Source organism: Ostrinia furnacalis, unplaced genomic scaffold, assembly GCF_004193835.3.
Source record: "Ostrinia furnacalis isolate ACB-3 unplaced genomic scaffold, ASM419383v2 OfSCF7556, whole genome shotgun sequence".
Classification (NCBI taxonomy): Eukaryota; Metazoa; Arthropoda; class Insecta; order Lepidoptera; family Crambidae; genus Ostrinia; species Ostrinia furnacalis.
The window spans coordinates 52,038-69,333 of record NW_021137795.1 but is presented as its reverse complement, the minus strand read 5'-3'; the positions used below and the strand labels follow the sequence as shown (position 1 = coordinate 69,333).

Sequence of the window (17,296 nt, the reverse complement as noted above, 5' to 3'; positions counted from 1 at the left end):
GATTAATTCCACTTTCTATGGCATTCATATTGCGTTAAAGTTATTTTCATAAATAAATTCATAATACGAAAATTCCCACATTCTTGCAATATTTGGTAGCCTAGATCCATTCTCAGAAATACACATTTCCCTCGGGAAAAGTATCGTTATTTTGACCCAGTGACTGTTCATAATTACCATTAAAATCAATATTGATTATGGAGCAGGTCAAAAATCATTAGGTCGAGACGAGACTCGACCTCTTCATTAGGAACGGAACTAAACTGTGTAATTGTGGATTTAATGCACTTAACGTTTGCGGTATTTTTTAGTTCCGTATTTTGATAGTCGATTGACCTGTTTTTTGTTGGATAAATAGTTCGCAGATAGATTTATAGTGATTACTTATTTTATAAAACGTTGTGAGTCAAAGACAAAATAAGTAAGCTTGCAGAACTTAATGAAGAAAATCATGTCCCATTTTCTTATCAAAATGTTCTAGAACTCATTTTATTAATTTTTATCTTATTGAGATAACAAACAATTGCACTAAGACGCAACCAGCACCGTAAATAAAATTCATAATATTGTCTCATGGATCAATTTCATTAGTCTACCTATAGCACGGTCGCCATAGAGTGGTGGGAACGTTTGATCAAAGACAATCTTCAACACCAGACGATTAAAGATCAAACTGCCAAAGGAATCGTCATAATAATATGACGTCATACTATTCTGACATACCGCGATCGTTTCTATTGACTAGTGAAAATAGTGTCGTTTCAACCCAAGGACTTTGCTGGACAAAGCTCTGCTCTAAAGATTTCTACAGCGACTGCTATCTAGAAGCTTCATCCGACTTTCGTTCGTTTGTTCGTTTCAGCCAAATGACGTCCGCAGCTGGACAATGGCCTCCCTCAAGGATTTCCATAACGAACGATCTTGCGCTGCCCGTATCTAGATGCTGCATTCGACTTTACTAATAGTACCTATTTTAAATCAATATTCTCCTACCTTCACTAACATTCATTGGTTAAGGGGTCGGACTAGCCGACTCATTATCCGAGGAACGTGGGTTCGAACCCTGCTAATGCTCGACTATTATGGTGAGACGACTCGTGACACAAGTAGAGATGGGTTTCCACCCGGGTAAAAACTTACATGAGGGTAAAAACCCAATAAAAACCCGTTTCATTCCACCCGTGGGTGTTTACACCGGGTGAAAACAAATAATTTTATAATTATTACAATTGGTATCTTTTCTTTATTTTTATTGAATTTTTCTCATTTAAGTTTATTGGTTAATAAGTAATAAGTCAAATTTAACACTAATATGCATTTATATCGTGGCCAAATCGAAAAATTGATCACGTTATGATGATGTGACCAATTATTTTATAAAATGGTGTTATTATTTTTCAAGAATCGTTGAATCGATTTAGAAGAAATTTAGTAGGAACACAATAATTTGTGATCATGGCAAGGACATGGAGGGGGGGAGGGGGGTGTGCCAAAGATGCCAAACTCTCTCTTTGATGACATTACGGTATAAAGTTACAAATAACAACAGCAACTACAAAGTACTTCTGCTTAAAAACTTGAAATCGAACCGCCCTTCCGCCACTGTAACGCATTGTAACGTTTTTCAAGACCTCCTCTCCCCCCAGATTGCATTACGTAACACTAGAACGCCCCCTTAGCAACAAATACCACTTCTCACTTTAAAAAAACGCTATTTTTGTTTTCACCCACCAGAATGGGTGGTAATGGGTAAAAACCGGGTTTTTACCCAAATCACCCAGTTTTAACCCAATCGGGTGAAATGGGTTTTTACCCACTACCCATCTCTAAACACAAGCATTTAGCTTAATAGGGGAAAGTAGTACGAGTTGATCCCCTGGGGTAAGATGATCTTTCGCGATTGTGCTGAAACCACTAACGTCATTTAGTTTCTTTCACTGGTAAAACATAGCTCTGGACACGTCCCCGCCTCAGTCAAATCGCAATGGTGGCGTGAGCGATACATCGAATTTGACGAGAAAAAAGAAAAATTGTGTACTTCTGATCTAAAATAGGCATGACTTTGAGCTTATGTTACTTTTATTCAAACAATGTTAAATGTAATTACTGTTGTCGTTAGGCTTTCTATTATGTTTAATTTTAATATTTTGGCCATAAAAACGTAACCGCGTACTTTTAGATTATATTTAACAAAAAGTGGGACTTGGGTCAAGATGATCCCTTCCTATATGTACGAGATGATCCCTGGGAATTAAAACAAAAAAGTCAATGGAGTAGGTAAAGGGAAGTGAAATAAAAGATAGAGAACTTCATATAACTCACCTGAGTCTGAAGGAGATGATTCTGAGTGGCTGTACTGAACAAAAAAGTTTTCAAGCGATACCAAGGGTGAAGGATGGATAAAATGTTATGCATGTGGAAAATGGGGCCATAAAGCATGTGCTGGGGTAGAGGGTGATGAAGCAGGTGAATTTATTTGTGATATGTTCAACACAGCTCCAGCCAAAAAGCGTTTCAATTATTTAAACGCTTTTAGCAGGTACTAAGAAAGAATCAGTTATTTTCATTATTAAATTGGTAAATGTTTTTCTTTTCTAACTTTTTAACGATTTGTTTGCATAATTAGGTTCTCCGAAAGGAATATAACCAGAAAAGAATAGATCATAGAACAGAATCATAGGGATCATCTTACCCCTACCTGGGGGATCATCTTACCCACAGGGGTGTACAAGATGATCACTTTGTAAGGTTTTGCAAAAAATGAAATATTTTAATGAAACCTCAATTAATTTCTGGTTTTGAGTATAAGGAAAGTTGGATAGATAAATATACTAGTAGTAATCGTCTTTATTTTTGGTTTACCTTGAAAAATATGTATTTTACAGCGATTCCCGCTTAAGGGGATCATCTCGTACTACTTTCCCCTATGAATTGCTGTTCGTTAGTCTGATTAAAACTCGAGAACGGCTGGGCCGATTGAGCTGATTTTGGTTTTAATATGTTTGTCGTACGTAGTCCAGGTTAGGTCTAAACCAGTGGTTCTTAACCGGTGGTCCGCGGACCACTGGTGGTCCATGGAGGCATTCCAAGTGGTCCACAATGTGCACTTGCACACCTAGGTCAAAACGACTTTTAACTGATTTTTGCAGTCAAACTGGTTTTGGCCGATTATGAGGTGGTCCCTGACAAGACAGAAATTTGGTAAAATGGTCCCTCATGACTTAAAGGTTAAGAACCACTGGTCTAAACGGTGAGCAAATAAGGAAAAATTGCGATGGCTTATTTATTGCCTTTAAGGCGGAACAGAGTTCGCCGGGTCAGCTAGTATTCTATAAAATAAAACAGTGTACCTAATAAAGGAATATCATGCTATTTCCAGGTCGCGGCAAGAAGAAGAAGCTAGCCATCATCGTCCCGCTCCTGACTCTCCTTACTGCCATCAAGACGAAGCTGCTCCTCATTCCAGTGCTGCTTGCCGTGCTGCTGCTGAAGAAACTGCTGTTGGTTGGCGCTTTATTGCTGCCAAGTCTGCTGAACACTTTGAAGGCTTGCAAGGTATGATTTTAATTAATTTCCAAAAATAAATTAAAATCGACTCCAAACAAAGATCACTAAAATAGAAAAATATTTTTTTATTAAGACAAAAAATACCATAATTGATATTTTTGGAGTCGTTGCCGGTAAACTTTGAACGTTTCTTAAGCTTGGGCACAAGGCTGGCACCGACTCCAAAGATATCAATCATCGTATATTTTTCCTAATAAAAAAAAAACAACTTTTTAGTGAAGTTTTTTTGGAGCGGTTTTAGAAGCTCCTTCTTTTTTAAAGTCGGTTAAAAATGGATTTTATAGAAGAGATTTCATACAAAATTTTTTTTGCCTTATAATTATAATATCTATGAGCATAGTGTACTGTTTTCCGTAAACTTTCTTGAGTTTATATGAACATTTTCAGAAAAATATTCTTGACTATACGAGTAGGTACTTATCAATAAATTGGGCGCTACTAATTTTTTGTGGATGACAAATAAAACCTGAAGAAAGGAGAAGCACAAAAGATCCTAATGGGTCAACAACAACATACCTAAGTTAAGGCATGGTCCCGTGTAAGATAAAATTATCGAATTCGAGTTATAATAGTTGTTGCAATTCACGAAAGCGAGTGAGCTTTACATGTGTGGTGGCTACTGTAGGATGAGTGTGAGTTTACATTAAACGCGCTCACTAGTGAGCACGTTTAAAAATTGTATGAACATTTTGTCCTTTGTCCAGCAGTGGACGTCATTTGGCTGAAAAGAAAGAAAGAAAGAAGAAATGAACATTTTAGTTTTTGGACGTTTCCCGCTAGGGGCGCAGTACAATCTGTAATACATTTAATGTCATTTTTTACGTACGTTTGATGTAAACTCACACTAGGCCCTCTGTACGTTTTACAAAAGTTTTGACAGACGTAACACTATCGATATGTGCTGTGCATGTACACATACAAACATAAGTAGGTAAAGCTCACTCGCCTTTGTGAGTTGCAAGAACTATAGTTGTTTTTATAAACTTTACACAAACTGCAGTACCATAGCATAAACAAGCATTTGTTTCATTGTAAGAACAGTTAAAAAAATCTCTCAAAACATTTCCTTCCGAAGAATTTCGGCAAACGAGTCATCGCTCCATCCACGCTCGAGTTGCGACTTCGGTTCAAATAATCAGTAATTTGTGTGAAATTGCCCTTTAAATTATAGCCAAACAAAGGAAGGTATGAGAAACCGAAGTGTAGCGTTTCTTTGTCACGTGTCAAAAGTGTCTACCAAACATGATTGTTTTTTGCGGATCTGGTTTTTAAGTGCCATTTTCCTGTGATTTCGGCACGTGTGCGGATCTGGGGTCGTAGTGAGAGTTTACGTCAAACGTATTCGATATCGAGTGCGTCAAAAATCTATGAAGATTTTAGTTATTGAAAGTATCCGCTAGGGGCGCTTGTCAATCCTTCATAAATTTACGCCCGTATTCATAAACATTACTGTGAGGTCTCACAGAGCGCGTGGACGCACAGGGTGATACATTAACCAATCATAGGTCTCTATTCAACGCTATGCGTTCGATTTGCTGCTTGTCTTAAGCAAACATTGCTTGTGAAATTTCGCATACCTTATTATAATATAATTTTTTACGCAGTCGATATTGAATACCTACGTTTGATGTTAAACTCACACTAAGCCCCCTGGTCTCTCTAATCTGTGGCGTGCGTACATAATCACGCGCGTGTATCCCAAGTAATAGGAAAAAGAAGAACGGTCACGCCCCATACAAAAAAAACCCAGACCCGGCAGAAACGAGACATACCTCAGTTTTTTTTTCATGTCTTAATTAGTTAAATTATATATTTTTTATATTCGAAATCTATGTATAACACCAAAATATTGCCCTTTGTTTTTGTTCAGGCGCTATACAAAAACTATTACAAAATGCCTATTTAACACCAAAATTGGTAAATGTATGTACCTACCTAAATGTCTATTACAGCTGCTATGGAATGTATCTAGGTGACCTGGAGATACAGCCGGATTATACAGGGTGGAAACAATAATAAGTTACAAAATCCAAAAATTCAATGTTACCGGCTTCCATAATCTGTACCCTATTATTGGTACCATTTGCAAGAGCTCGCGAAGCACTTTCAGAATCAGTAACTAGTTTTTGATATGTTGTATAGTTTAGAAATAATCGAGTGAGATCACTTATCGTTTCCACCCTGTATAATCCGGCTGTATCTCCAGGTCGCCTAAATACATTCCATAGCAGCTGTTATAGACATTTAGGTACATACATTTACCAATTTTGGTGATAAATAGGCATTTTGTATTAGTTTTTGTATAACGCCTGAACAAAAACAAAGAGCAATATTTTGGTGTTATACATAGATTTCGAATATAAAAAATATATAATTTAATTAATTAAGACATGACAAAAAAACTGAGGTATGTCTCGTTCCTGTCGGGCCTGGGTCACAGATGACCGTTCTTCTTTAAATGATGAAATATGGGCAGCCCGTATGCGGAAGATCCGCATAGATCCGCTAATTATGCATGCTATGTGTAATTTTGTACACCATGTTTTTACGCAAATAAAAATTTTGTCTCTAATTCCGCACACGTGTCGAAATCCGTATCACAGGAAAAAGGACATTTAGAGGACTTGTATTATTGAAGCACTCGAATAGAGCTAGAATGCCTTGAGGGAGCACGACAATTTTATTAATCTTGTGCGATACTAAAATTAAAGTTACCAGGAATCGCCGCTAGGTGATTTAATGGATTCTAAAGCACTTGAAAATATGTTCTTATAACCTAATCTGAAACAGTGGGCTGAGTGTGAGTTTACATCAATTTTAAAAAATCAAGTTAAAAAAATGTATGATAATTGTAGTTTTTGATAGTTTCCCGCTAGGGGCGCTGTACAATCCGTCATACATTTAAAAAATCGCGTTTGAAAAAACTCACACTCAGCCCTCTGTAGCTTATTAAAAAAGTACATTTTTTTTTTCATAATTTTATTTTGACAACACTTATGCTCTTCCAATTGTCTTGTTTATTTTTGCAAATTACGGAATGACGTCAACAATAGCGTTTAGGAATTCCTTTACGAGTTTAACAAATCCGATGCTTGAGAAATACGCCTCCTATTCAATCATGTTTGATCAAAGTCTACGTCTAGACCGAAAATGTCCTTTTTTCTAGATTTTCTTTTTGAAGTCTTTATTTGTCACACAGCAAATAGGACCTGGGACTGACAGCTAATTACTTAGAGCTAGTGAACCATTTTGAGGTGAATACAAATATAAAATACTAGAGAGGTTAAATAAAGATTAGCTGCGGGTTTTGAGAGGGAGTTTTTACGGGTACCTATTTATTTTAATTTTTCCTCTGGTGACGCCATAACATCATAGAACCCTTCGGCCCAGAACAGACGGTGAAACGCAACTGCAACGAAACTGGAACTTTGTGATGATTCTGATCAATGAAACTGAAACTGAAAGTTTCAAAGTGGTCGCGGCATGTGTGGTCTCTCAACGGACGCTATTTATTTATTTATTTATTTATTTATTTATTTAGGTTCACCATCAACTATTACATCAATATTTGCACAGACACTTTGACAATTCAATAATGTAAATGTATAGCTATATTAAGGTAAACACCGCTTACATAATATTAAATGTTTGCTAATTATTTAAAGGAAAAGAAAAGAAAACAATAAAAAGTCTGTTAATCATTACAATTTACAACTCATTCAAACATGTTCAAAAGTCTCCATGACTGCCTTTCTAAACTGTTGACGGCTATCAAAGAATATATCCACCGCCACACTGTGCTCATTCAATAACTTGCATAGACGAGGAATTGTGGACGCTATGGCAGAAACTTAGATGCAACTCAAAAGTAACTAGCAGTTGCAGTTTCGTTGCAGTTGCGTTTCAGCGTCTGTTCTGGGCCTTACTGTTTCATTCATCTTTTCAAAGTTTTCTGGTTTTTATATCTATAAAAGCAAAAGGTCACTCACTCACTCACTAATCATGAAATCTCAGAAACTACAAGTGCTAAGAGTCTCAAATTATGCACGGGGGTTCCTTTAAGAACGTAGGTGCTCACTAAGATAGGATTTTGTATTTTAACACGTACGAAGTCGCGGGCACAGCTAGCTAAACTTACTAATATTAAAAAGCGGACTTTTTTGTATGTTTGTTACGAATAAACTCAAAAACTACTAGGCATTTTTCATAAAATATTTCACTAATATAATGCTCCATTAGTAACATAGGTAATAGGAGACTGTTCTCGCAGGTGAAGTCGCAGGCAGAGCTACTGTTCAATAAAGTGTATATTGTAGCCCCTTTCCTATATTTTCCGAGTGTTGACGCAAGCCGTGATTGCTTTGGGACTAATTACGCCGAAGCAATCTGCAGTTGATAAACTAACTGTACAGTCAGGTGCAACAGTAATAAACCTTTTTTAATTCAATAATCGATATTACTATTGCATTAGAAATTCATCAGTTTGTGCAATGATTAGATAACAATTTATTATTACTTATAGGTAGTTTTTATACGTGGTCAATCATNAAAATGTGACTCGTCTATCGCAAGAAACACATGTAAGTACATGTTTGAATTATTTGTTAGCCCTGAAAAGGGCTTTTTAAAACTTTCGACGCTCCTCGCTGCAACCGCAGCCTCAGCCTCGGCCGTTGTTATGATGATGATGATGGGGTGTGTCAGTAGTACCACCACCAACACCACCATTACCCACGACAACACTGGCTCGGTCGACACAACAAGTTGCTGCTGCTGGCTGACGCGCGCGGCGGCGGCGGCTTACTTCTTGCCGGCGGACGCCTTCTTGGCCGCGGGCTTGGATTTCGGTGTTGCGGCGGCCTTCTTCGGTTTGGGCGCCTTGGGTTTCTTGGTTGGCGGTTTGGCGGTCTTCTTGGCCTTCGGCGCGGCGGCGGCCTTACCCTTGGCGGCGGCGGCGGGTTTCTTGGCGGCGGCGGCCGCCTTCTTGTCCTTGGTGGCGGGGGAGGGCATCGGCTTCGGGGGCGACGATGCGGCGCTCGAGGCGGCGCCCTTCTTAGCCTTGCCGGCGGCCGACGCGGCCGTGGCCTTCTTGGACTTGGCCGACGCTNTCTGTCTGTCTGTCTGTCTGTCTGTCTGTTACGCTTTCCCGCTTAAACCTCGCAACCGATTTTGATGAAATTTGGCATAGAGATAGTTTGAGTCCCGGGAAAGAACATAGGATAGTTTTTATCCCGGTTTTTGAAACAGGGACGCGCGCGATAAAGTTTTTCTGTGACAGACAAAATTCCACGCGGGCGAAGCCGCGGGCGGAAAGCTAGTACTACATAATATGTAAAAGTGAAAACATGAATTTTCTCAAAATGACTATTTAATTAAGAAAAGTCTTATTTTTCGATACATGATTCCAAGAAAATGTTATAATTTTTCAGTTGCTTCTGTCTGTTCAATAATATTATGATACAGTATGTATTTCACTAATTTTCATTTCCATAGCTTTTCATAATGTTAATTTATTGAATGATCAACTTTGAAAACATTGTTTACGTTTTACATTGCAAGAAGTTTCTCAACACAGTAAAAGACTGAACATTCCAATTCCGTTCCAGTTTGTGAATATTTGTACATTTATATTTTGTTCTTTTTATTATTTTTGGTAGTTACTTTCCCCATTATGTACTTGACTGTTGCCGTTTAGCGAGCAATTTAATCCAAATGGCCCCATAGATTTGGGGCATTTTATTTTCGCTGTAGTTTTCCTTGATGCTATTATAGTACACGTAAGCTCGATAAGTACGAAAAAGAATTGAATTTTTTATAAAGACTCATTCTGTGGATTCTGAATTACTAAGGCTGAGTTGCACCACCTAACTTTTACTATAACTATGACGATAGCCGGTGCTTTTTGTATGGAGTTTGACAGATTTTTGATGTTTGTCAAAGTATGATGGTGCAACCCACCCTTATTCGAAACTGGCTTCCAAACCTGGACAGCATTATCCAACTTTTCGCTCAGGTGGAATATTCCTTCCACCTGACACAAATTCTTACCGGTCATGGTTATCACCGACAATATTTACATCGGTTCAAGATAGTTAACACTGACAAGTGTAATTGCAACCCAAATGCTGTCCAGGATATACTCCATCTACTCAAAGAGTGTCCGCGTTTTATCCGGCAAAGAGTGCAATACATGGCTATATGCCAATACCTTAAAGTAAAACCTTTTGAAATATTGGACCTGTCAAAGAGGGAAAGCACCATCCAATCATTCATAGAACTGTGTAAATGTATTGTAAATAATTTAAAAGAATACAATAGTACTTAAGATATTAAATATTAAAACAAAAAAAAATACAAAAAAAAAATACAAAACAAAAATATTATCTTACTTATTTTGTAAATTTTAAACCTTGTACATAAATTATGTGTAAAGTATGGAGCCTACAAGTTTGCTCGTATCATTGGCGAGAAGCTACCAGCACTCTCTAAAATATACATTAATTTGTCTGCATATTTAAATTGTATTACCTTATAAAAACCAAACTCCGGTAATTACGGCTGGAGATTAAAAAAAAAAACAAACCCACCCTTATGTGTAATAGGCTAGTTTCCTAAAAAATTTTTTTTCGTCCGTAATGTTTAATATCAAAAAATATTGGACATGTATATTTTTATTTGTCAATCTAACAAATAATTACATAGTTATGGTGCGTTAAAGTTCCGCACGACGTCACAATGTGCGGCACTTTTATGCACGCATTAACGCCACGGGCCTCTTCTTATGAACTTTGGCGCGCTTTATCTCTTTAAATTTTCATTAGTTTGAAAAAGTGAAAAATACGTATAGAGTATTTTTTGATAAGTTAACTGACGGACTGATTAAAACTCTTGCTTTTTGACCCAGGAAACATCCCTATTATGTGATTTTGTGAAATCATTTGCTATCGATTTACCTATTCAAGTCATCAACAAAAATCACACTTTTATGCCAGAATTGTGGGACTTTTTCATAGAGAACATTGCTCCTGAAATGGGTGTTTTTCCATAGGCGTTTACAACAATAAGCAATGAAATTGTACATTTACGAGTAATTGTACCATTCAGAAGAAAAATCGCACAAAATTACAAAGCACAATGGTTGGTGACTAAAAATCCAAGTTTAGTTTTTTTATTCTCATTGCCGATGCCGAAGCTTTTGGCCTGCATCTCATCTAATGGAAAGTCTGGAAATTTAAGGTCTTAGGTGGAAGCGAACTTCACCCGGAGTCCTAAACCACAGAGGAACTGACTATCTTATCTCCAACTGCCGTATCACAACAATTAATGCGGTTATTTCCCAAGATATATGAATGTGAATAAACCTTAATTCTGCTCATAACGAATCGAGATAAACGAGTTATTATCGACGCCATCCGTGGCTACAACAGACAAACAATATCAGATGTCTAATATTGTTATAGTCCCCCGAATAATGGATACGTCACTCACGTCATATGCCGTGACAGAAATGTCACTACGAAGAAATTGTGTGTTTCTTTTGTTTTTTTCTCTAGACATTTGTGTTTTTCTTTTGTTTTTGTCTCTAGAACATTCTATTCAAACAAAAGCACATCAAGAATACAGTAAAGCATCTTAAGTAGTTGTGACAAGAGCTATTTTGCGATAATAAGGTTGTACTTCGAAGGGCAAAAGCCGTTGGTCTGATTGAGCCTTTGCCCTCTGGTGTCAAGGTTGATAGGGGATTATTACATTATTATTTTCGTTCATGCCATAAATAATTACGTTATGTTATCAATCATGTACTCGTGGATAAGGAATTCCTTCTATATTATGCCAGGAAATATTTACCACTAGCGGCAACCTGCGACTTCGTATGCGTGGACTCCGTTTCACCCCCTTAGGGGCTGAATTTTGCAAAAATCCAATCTTAGTGAATACCTATGTTCTAAAAGGAACCCTGATGCTAAATTTGAGACTCCTACCACATGTTGTTTCTAAGATTTTGTAATGAGTGATTGAGTCAGTCAATCAGTCAGTGACCTATCGCTTTTAAAGATAATATTATAAAGATAGAAATTAATTATATTTATTTACCAAAAACGTATCTTTACTTGTAAATTGATTGTAAAAATTATAAAAACCTCTTCCTTTTTTCGAAGTCGGTTAAATATACGGAAAGATTTCACGTTAACGAAGGTTACAAGATAATAAGTAAGTATGATGAATAACATTTTTACGAGTAATTAAATAGGCCCTTGGATTTAATAATTCATTTCACCTTTAGGTCCCTCGGGTGTGATCTTGAATTACAAACAAGTTGTTCCGAGCACCTTGATTTGTAGGGTTCCGTACCCAAAAGGTACCAGGGGGACCCTATTAATCTACCTACACTGTCTTTTTGCCTGTCAGATGGCCGTACTGCAAAGTAAACAGAGTTGAAATAATTTAATATACTAACATTCCGCCCGCGGCTTAGCCCGCGTGGAATTTTGTCTGTCACAAAAAAACTTTATCGCGCGCGTCCCTGTTTCAAAAACCGGGATAAAACTATCCTATGCCCTTTCCCGGGACTCAAACTATCTCTATGCCTTTCATCAAAATCGGTTCAGTGGGATAGGCGTGAAAGCAAGACAGACAGACAGATAGAGTTACTTTCGCATTTTTAATATTAGTATAGATTTTATTTTGTTGCTATTTCATTATTATTTTTGTCATAGTTTGTCATTGTAGATTTTCAATTTGTATTTTAGCCTTCTTTTGCTTAATTAACAACAGTATACATACCGTTATAATAGATAGAGAATGAACGTATACCTAGTTGGTGTATTTTCTTCGTTGAAAGGTAGGTACCACGTTCCAGCTACCCATTTCTGTTTTTTCTCTCGCTCTTATCAAATGGTGATTCTTTGCGATAGAACGAGACGACATTACCGGAAATGGGTAGCTGGATTATTAATACGAAACCTTTCCTGTTCAAAATCCTCATTTTACCTGATGATGTTTAAAAACAAATGAACCAATAGTATTTTTCTTATCTTTTACAGAGCGACAGTCAGTACAGTAGGATCGATCAGTAGTCAAGCCAAGACTTAATGTACTCGAAGGAACTCGCCTGAAGATCATCGATACAGGTAGAGTTCCTGACGGTCATTAATATAGTTTACTAGCGGCCGCCCGCGACTTCGTACGCGTGGATTCCGTTTTACCCCCTTAGGGGTGGAGTTTCTTAAAATCCTTTGTTAGCGGATGCCTACGTTATAACATCTACCTGCATGCCAAATTTCAGCCCGATCCGTTCAGTGGTTTGGGCTGTGCGTTGATAGATCACTATGTCAGTCAGTGAATTTTGTATATTTAGAAGATTTGTAGGAAAACACGCCAATTACATACGTAATTTAAGTATAGTATTGCATCACAACGTATTTCATAGTATTACCTACATCACAAAATAAGACTAGGTACAGAATTTCTGTTGGCCGATGGTTTGGTCGGGAATACAAATCAAAAGCTGCCCAAACTATTAACTGACTAAAAGACTGCAGTGTATCTAATGCCTAAGTTAAAATAAACATAAAAACTTTTGTTACCTACCTACCTTTACTAAAGGTAAAGGTATCGCTAAAGTACTCCCCTTAAGTATCTAAAATTGTTAAGCAAAACTAGTTCAAACTCCTAAATTGGTTACAAATTGCTTGACGTCTTTTTGATACGGCACAAACTTTACAATAACGCGTTTCTGAAACTAAAGGAGACTGAGGACAGTTGTAACAGAACAAATTTCGTTTTTGAATCGTTTGCGTAGCTATTCGACTAACTTAGATACGCAGCCTTCGAATTTAACGATAACGTTTTCGAACGCAAACGATTCGAAGTCGAAAGTTTTTCGTGCTAGATGGTACTGAGGAGAGTTGTTTGTGACATTGTCGATTTGGAAACCTATTAACTAACTAAAAAACATAACCCTCCTTCTGGTACGGTCGGGTAAAAACGCGCACTGATAAAAGTAAAGATATATCTATTCTATTCTGATACGAGCTTGCTGTAGTTAATCATCATCATCATCATTTCAGCCATATAGGACGTCCACTGCTGAACATAGGCCTCCCCCAATGCTTTCCATGTTGATCGATTGGTAGCGGCCTGCGTCCAGCGCTTCCCTGCTACCTTTACGATGTCGTCGGTCCACCTTGTAGGTGGACGTCCCACGCTGCGTTTTCCGGTACGCGGCCTCCATTCCAGAACCTTTCTGCCCCATCGGCCGTCAGTTCTGCGTACTATGTGCCNGTCCACTGCTGAACATAGGCCTCCCCCAATGCTTTCCATGTTGATCGATTGGTAGCGGCCTGCGTCCAGCGCTTCCCTGCTACCTTTACGATGTCGTCGGTCCACCTTGTAGGTGGACGTCCCACGCTGCGTTTTCCGGTACGCGGCCTCCATTCCAGAACCTTTCTGCCCCATCGGCCGTCAGTTCTGCGTACTATGTGCCCTGCCCATTGCCACTTCAGCTTGCTAATCCGTCGGGCTATGTCAGCGACTTTGGTTCGTTTACGGATCTTCTCATTTCTGATCGATCTCGCAAAGAAACACATAGCATAGCCCTCTCCATAACTGTAGTTAATAAGTTCCAAAAATCTACAATGTCACAACTCTCCTCTATTACAACTCACCCCGGTGTCCCCTACGTAAAGTTATATTTAATCATCTCAGTCATTTGTGTATAATTACAAAGTTCCCTAATGACGATATTGCATGCTGTAATCGGAAAATCAATATCCCATCAAAAACAATACTTGTCAAATAATTACCTTTTTAAAAAAATAAAACCGACTTCAAATGCGTGAACACAAAAAAAAACTATAAATTAAAAATATTGCTTACATAAAAGTTCATCCCCAATTTTCCACCCTTAGGGGTGAAATATTTTCTTCAAATTCGCATGAAACCACCCTTTTGATAATACCTATTCAACAAAAAAATAATCGTTCAAATTGATTTATAATCGGCGGAGATATTGCGTTTAAAAAAGTTCATCCCCAATTTTCCACCCTTGGGGGTTGTTTTTTCTATTATTAAATTTAAATGGGACCACCCTTGAGGTATTACCTATACGCCGAAAAAAGATTTGTTCAAATCGGTTCATAATTGGCGGAGTTATCGCGTAACAAACATAGAAAAAAAAAAAACATACGGGTCGAATTGAGAACCTCCTCCTTTTTTGAAGTCGGTAAAAAAACCAAGTCTCGCAACTCAGTTGTTCTACGGTAAAAAGTTGTGAGATCCATGTAATACCAAGTCCAGGCCAGGAAATCTTTAACGTTTTACATAAATTATTGACTTGGCCATCGCACTAAATAATTTAATTTACACGTGTTTTCATGCGATGGCCAAGTCAATAGCCTTCTAGTTTTATCCACAACGAAGTTACAGGCAGTCGAAAATGGCCTGAATTGCTTCGAGAAAAGGATGGTACGGCCGTGCCGCTTTTTTGCTCGACTTGGTGGGGGCACTGCCGTGCCCCCAGATTGAATAATCAAAAAGTTTCAGTACCTACGTTGATTATGTCAACAAACAATAACATACAGGGTATCCCAGAATGGGTGAATCAAACTGCTAGGGGAGGTGTTATTGTACCTACTATCCCAAAAAAATATGAAAAAAAAATTTTGAGCTCAGAATTTTTTTTTAAATAAAGTGCTCTAAACTCGAAATCTAGTCATTATTTTCAAAAGTTTGTTTATAGTTAAACGAAGCGATCATGTAAAATTAATATTAGTAAGAAAAAAGTACAAATAAACTCCAAACGCAGCAATTATAGCCAGATACTTAGGCAAAGCTGATTTATTTTCACTTTCTCAAAAAAAATGTTTTTGGTTCCTTATGCGCTTTATTTTTTTCATATTTTTTAGGGATAGTGCATTAGTAGAGCTACCTCCCCTATCAGTTTGATTCACCCATTCTGGGACACCCTGTATACTAGGCCTACGAACTGTAATGTATAGCCATCAATTCAATACGTACAATGCTTTGATTTATGATCGATTACGTGCGGCTTTTTTTAAGTAATTTGGTGTTATTTTGGGCCCGCGATTGATACTATTTTTATATTCTGAACAGTTATTCTACTAGCGTTTAATTAACCAACAAGGTGGTCTTTGGTATTTATAATGGTCGCCAAGACATTCAGTCCCAAAAGTCAGAGTTCCTATTAAAATCAAACATCTTGGGCATGCTAGTCATACTATAATGTCGTATAAAAGGGTTAGGTCTAAATTACTATAGTCATATAGTGAATTATTGCTACTGGTCCGTGCGCCTTCATCATCATCATTATCATTTCAGCGATAGGACGTCCACTGCTGAACATAGGTTTCCAAATAGTTCCCAATGATTTCCATGTTGCTCGATTGGTAGCGGCCTGCGTCCAGCGCCTTCCTGTTACCTTTATGATGTCGTCGGTCCACTTTGTGGACGTCCCACAGTGGGCCTTACGAGAATAGTATTATCTCGACAAATATACACGTTCAAAGCAATATTCTGTAGCCAATATGAGTATTATACTTGTAATTTTTGTCTTCACAGCACCACCACCCGCACTCCTACTCCTACTTCGGGTCCAGCGACGCGTCTGACTTCAATTCGGACTACGGGAGTACGTATGCGTACTCATCAGGAGCTGGATACAACAAGGACTGGGCTTCCAACCGAGCATACAACATGCCGAAGTACCATAGACCTACGCCCGCACCTGTTTATATTACCGCGCCTGGAGCTGCTAAGTAAACGGATCTAAGTAACGATTCTTAAGGTCATAGCACATTTATTACCCCGCAAAGGGATCTCCGTATCGCTTTTCGCAAAGTGTACGTTACAGTGCGGATAAGCGCGCGTTGCAGTACGGAGTTTCATACAAAGAATACTGACCGCCTCGAGTTGATACGGTTACCATCCGTTTTCGGGATGATAAATGTGCTTCGTCCATTATAATACTCATTCTCTATCTTCTTCTTTCTTTGGTAAACTAAAAGAGACAAGACTACGACTGACACTGATTCTGACTACGCGATTACTTATTTGTACTCATTAGGACAAAGACTTATGACAAAGACTGTACTTCTTTAAGTTATTCTTGCAACAATCCCATATTATTATGACAAACTGTCACTATTAAAATTTTATCATTTTAGTTGCAACCATTAGTGAAATAAATATCTGACCTAAAGTGGCATGGACATAGCTTGAATTCTAGAACAGACTTAGCAACGCCTGAAATTAATTTTACAGCAGACATTTCAAACCAAAACATTGCTCACTACAAATAGCCAGTGGCTAGTTCCTATTGTTAGAGTACAAACTACGAGTATTCATAATTATTATTGTATAATTACAAGTATATTATTGAAAACCACTTTCCTTAGCTATTACAAACTTTATGTATTCAGTTCTGATATTTTGACGAGAAATTAGACTGTTGAGTTTACCTTTGGTGATTAGAATTTATTGAAAGCCTGTTTGTAATTAATAACTATCTCAACTAATTTAAACTATGTTAGTTATTAGGAATGAGAGATAAAAATATATTCAAAATTAGTTTGTCTAAGAAATATTTAGTTGATATAAATTTTTATTCCAAAAGAATACTTTATCGCATTGCAAACCTTGCATTTAATGTTGTTTTTTAAGGAAGTGATAGATTTGGTGGTTATTCATGAAACGCCATCTAAATTATGTA

At 37.6% G+C, this 17,296-nt stretch overlaps 1 protein-coding gene across 3 annotated transcripts in view; it reads left to right on the top strand.

The window, feature by feature from the left end:
• LOC114365143 (uncharacterized) overlaps window positions 1-16,924 on the top strand; it is a 32,042-nt gene extending 15,118 nt beyond the window's left edge. For 2 of the 3 annotated variants that reach the window (XM_028321633.1, XM_028321632.1), the window contains 2 exons: window positions 3,380-3,555; window positions 16,147-16,924. In XM_028321633.1, coding sequence (XP_028177434.1) covers window positions 3,380-3,555; window positions 16,147-16,347 — 377 coding nt within the window. In that variant the 3' untranslated portion in view covers window positions 16,348-16,924. Of the gene's footprint in view, window positions 1-3,379; window positions 3,556-12,611; window positions 12,699-16,146 lie in introns of all 3 variants that reach the window. The other variant, XR_003656910.1, reaches the window with a different exon arrangement.
• Window positions 16,925-17,296: the final 372 nt, after the last annotated feature.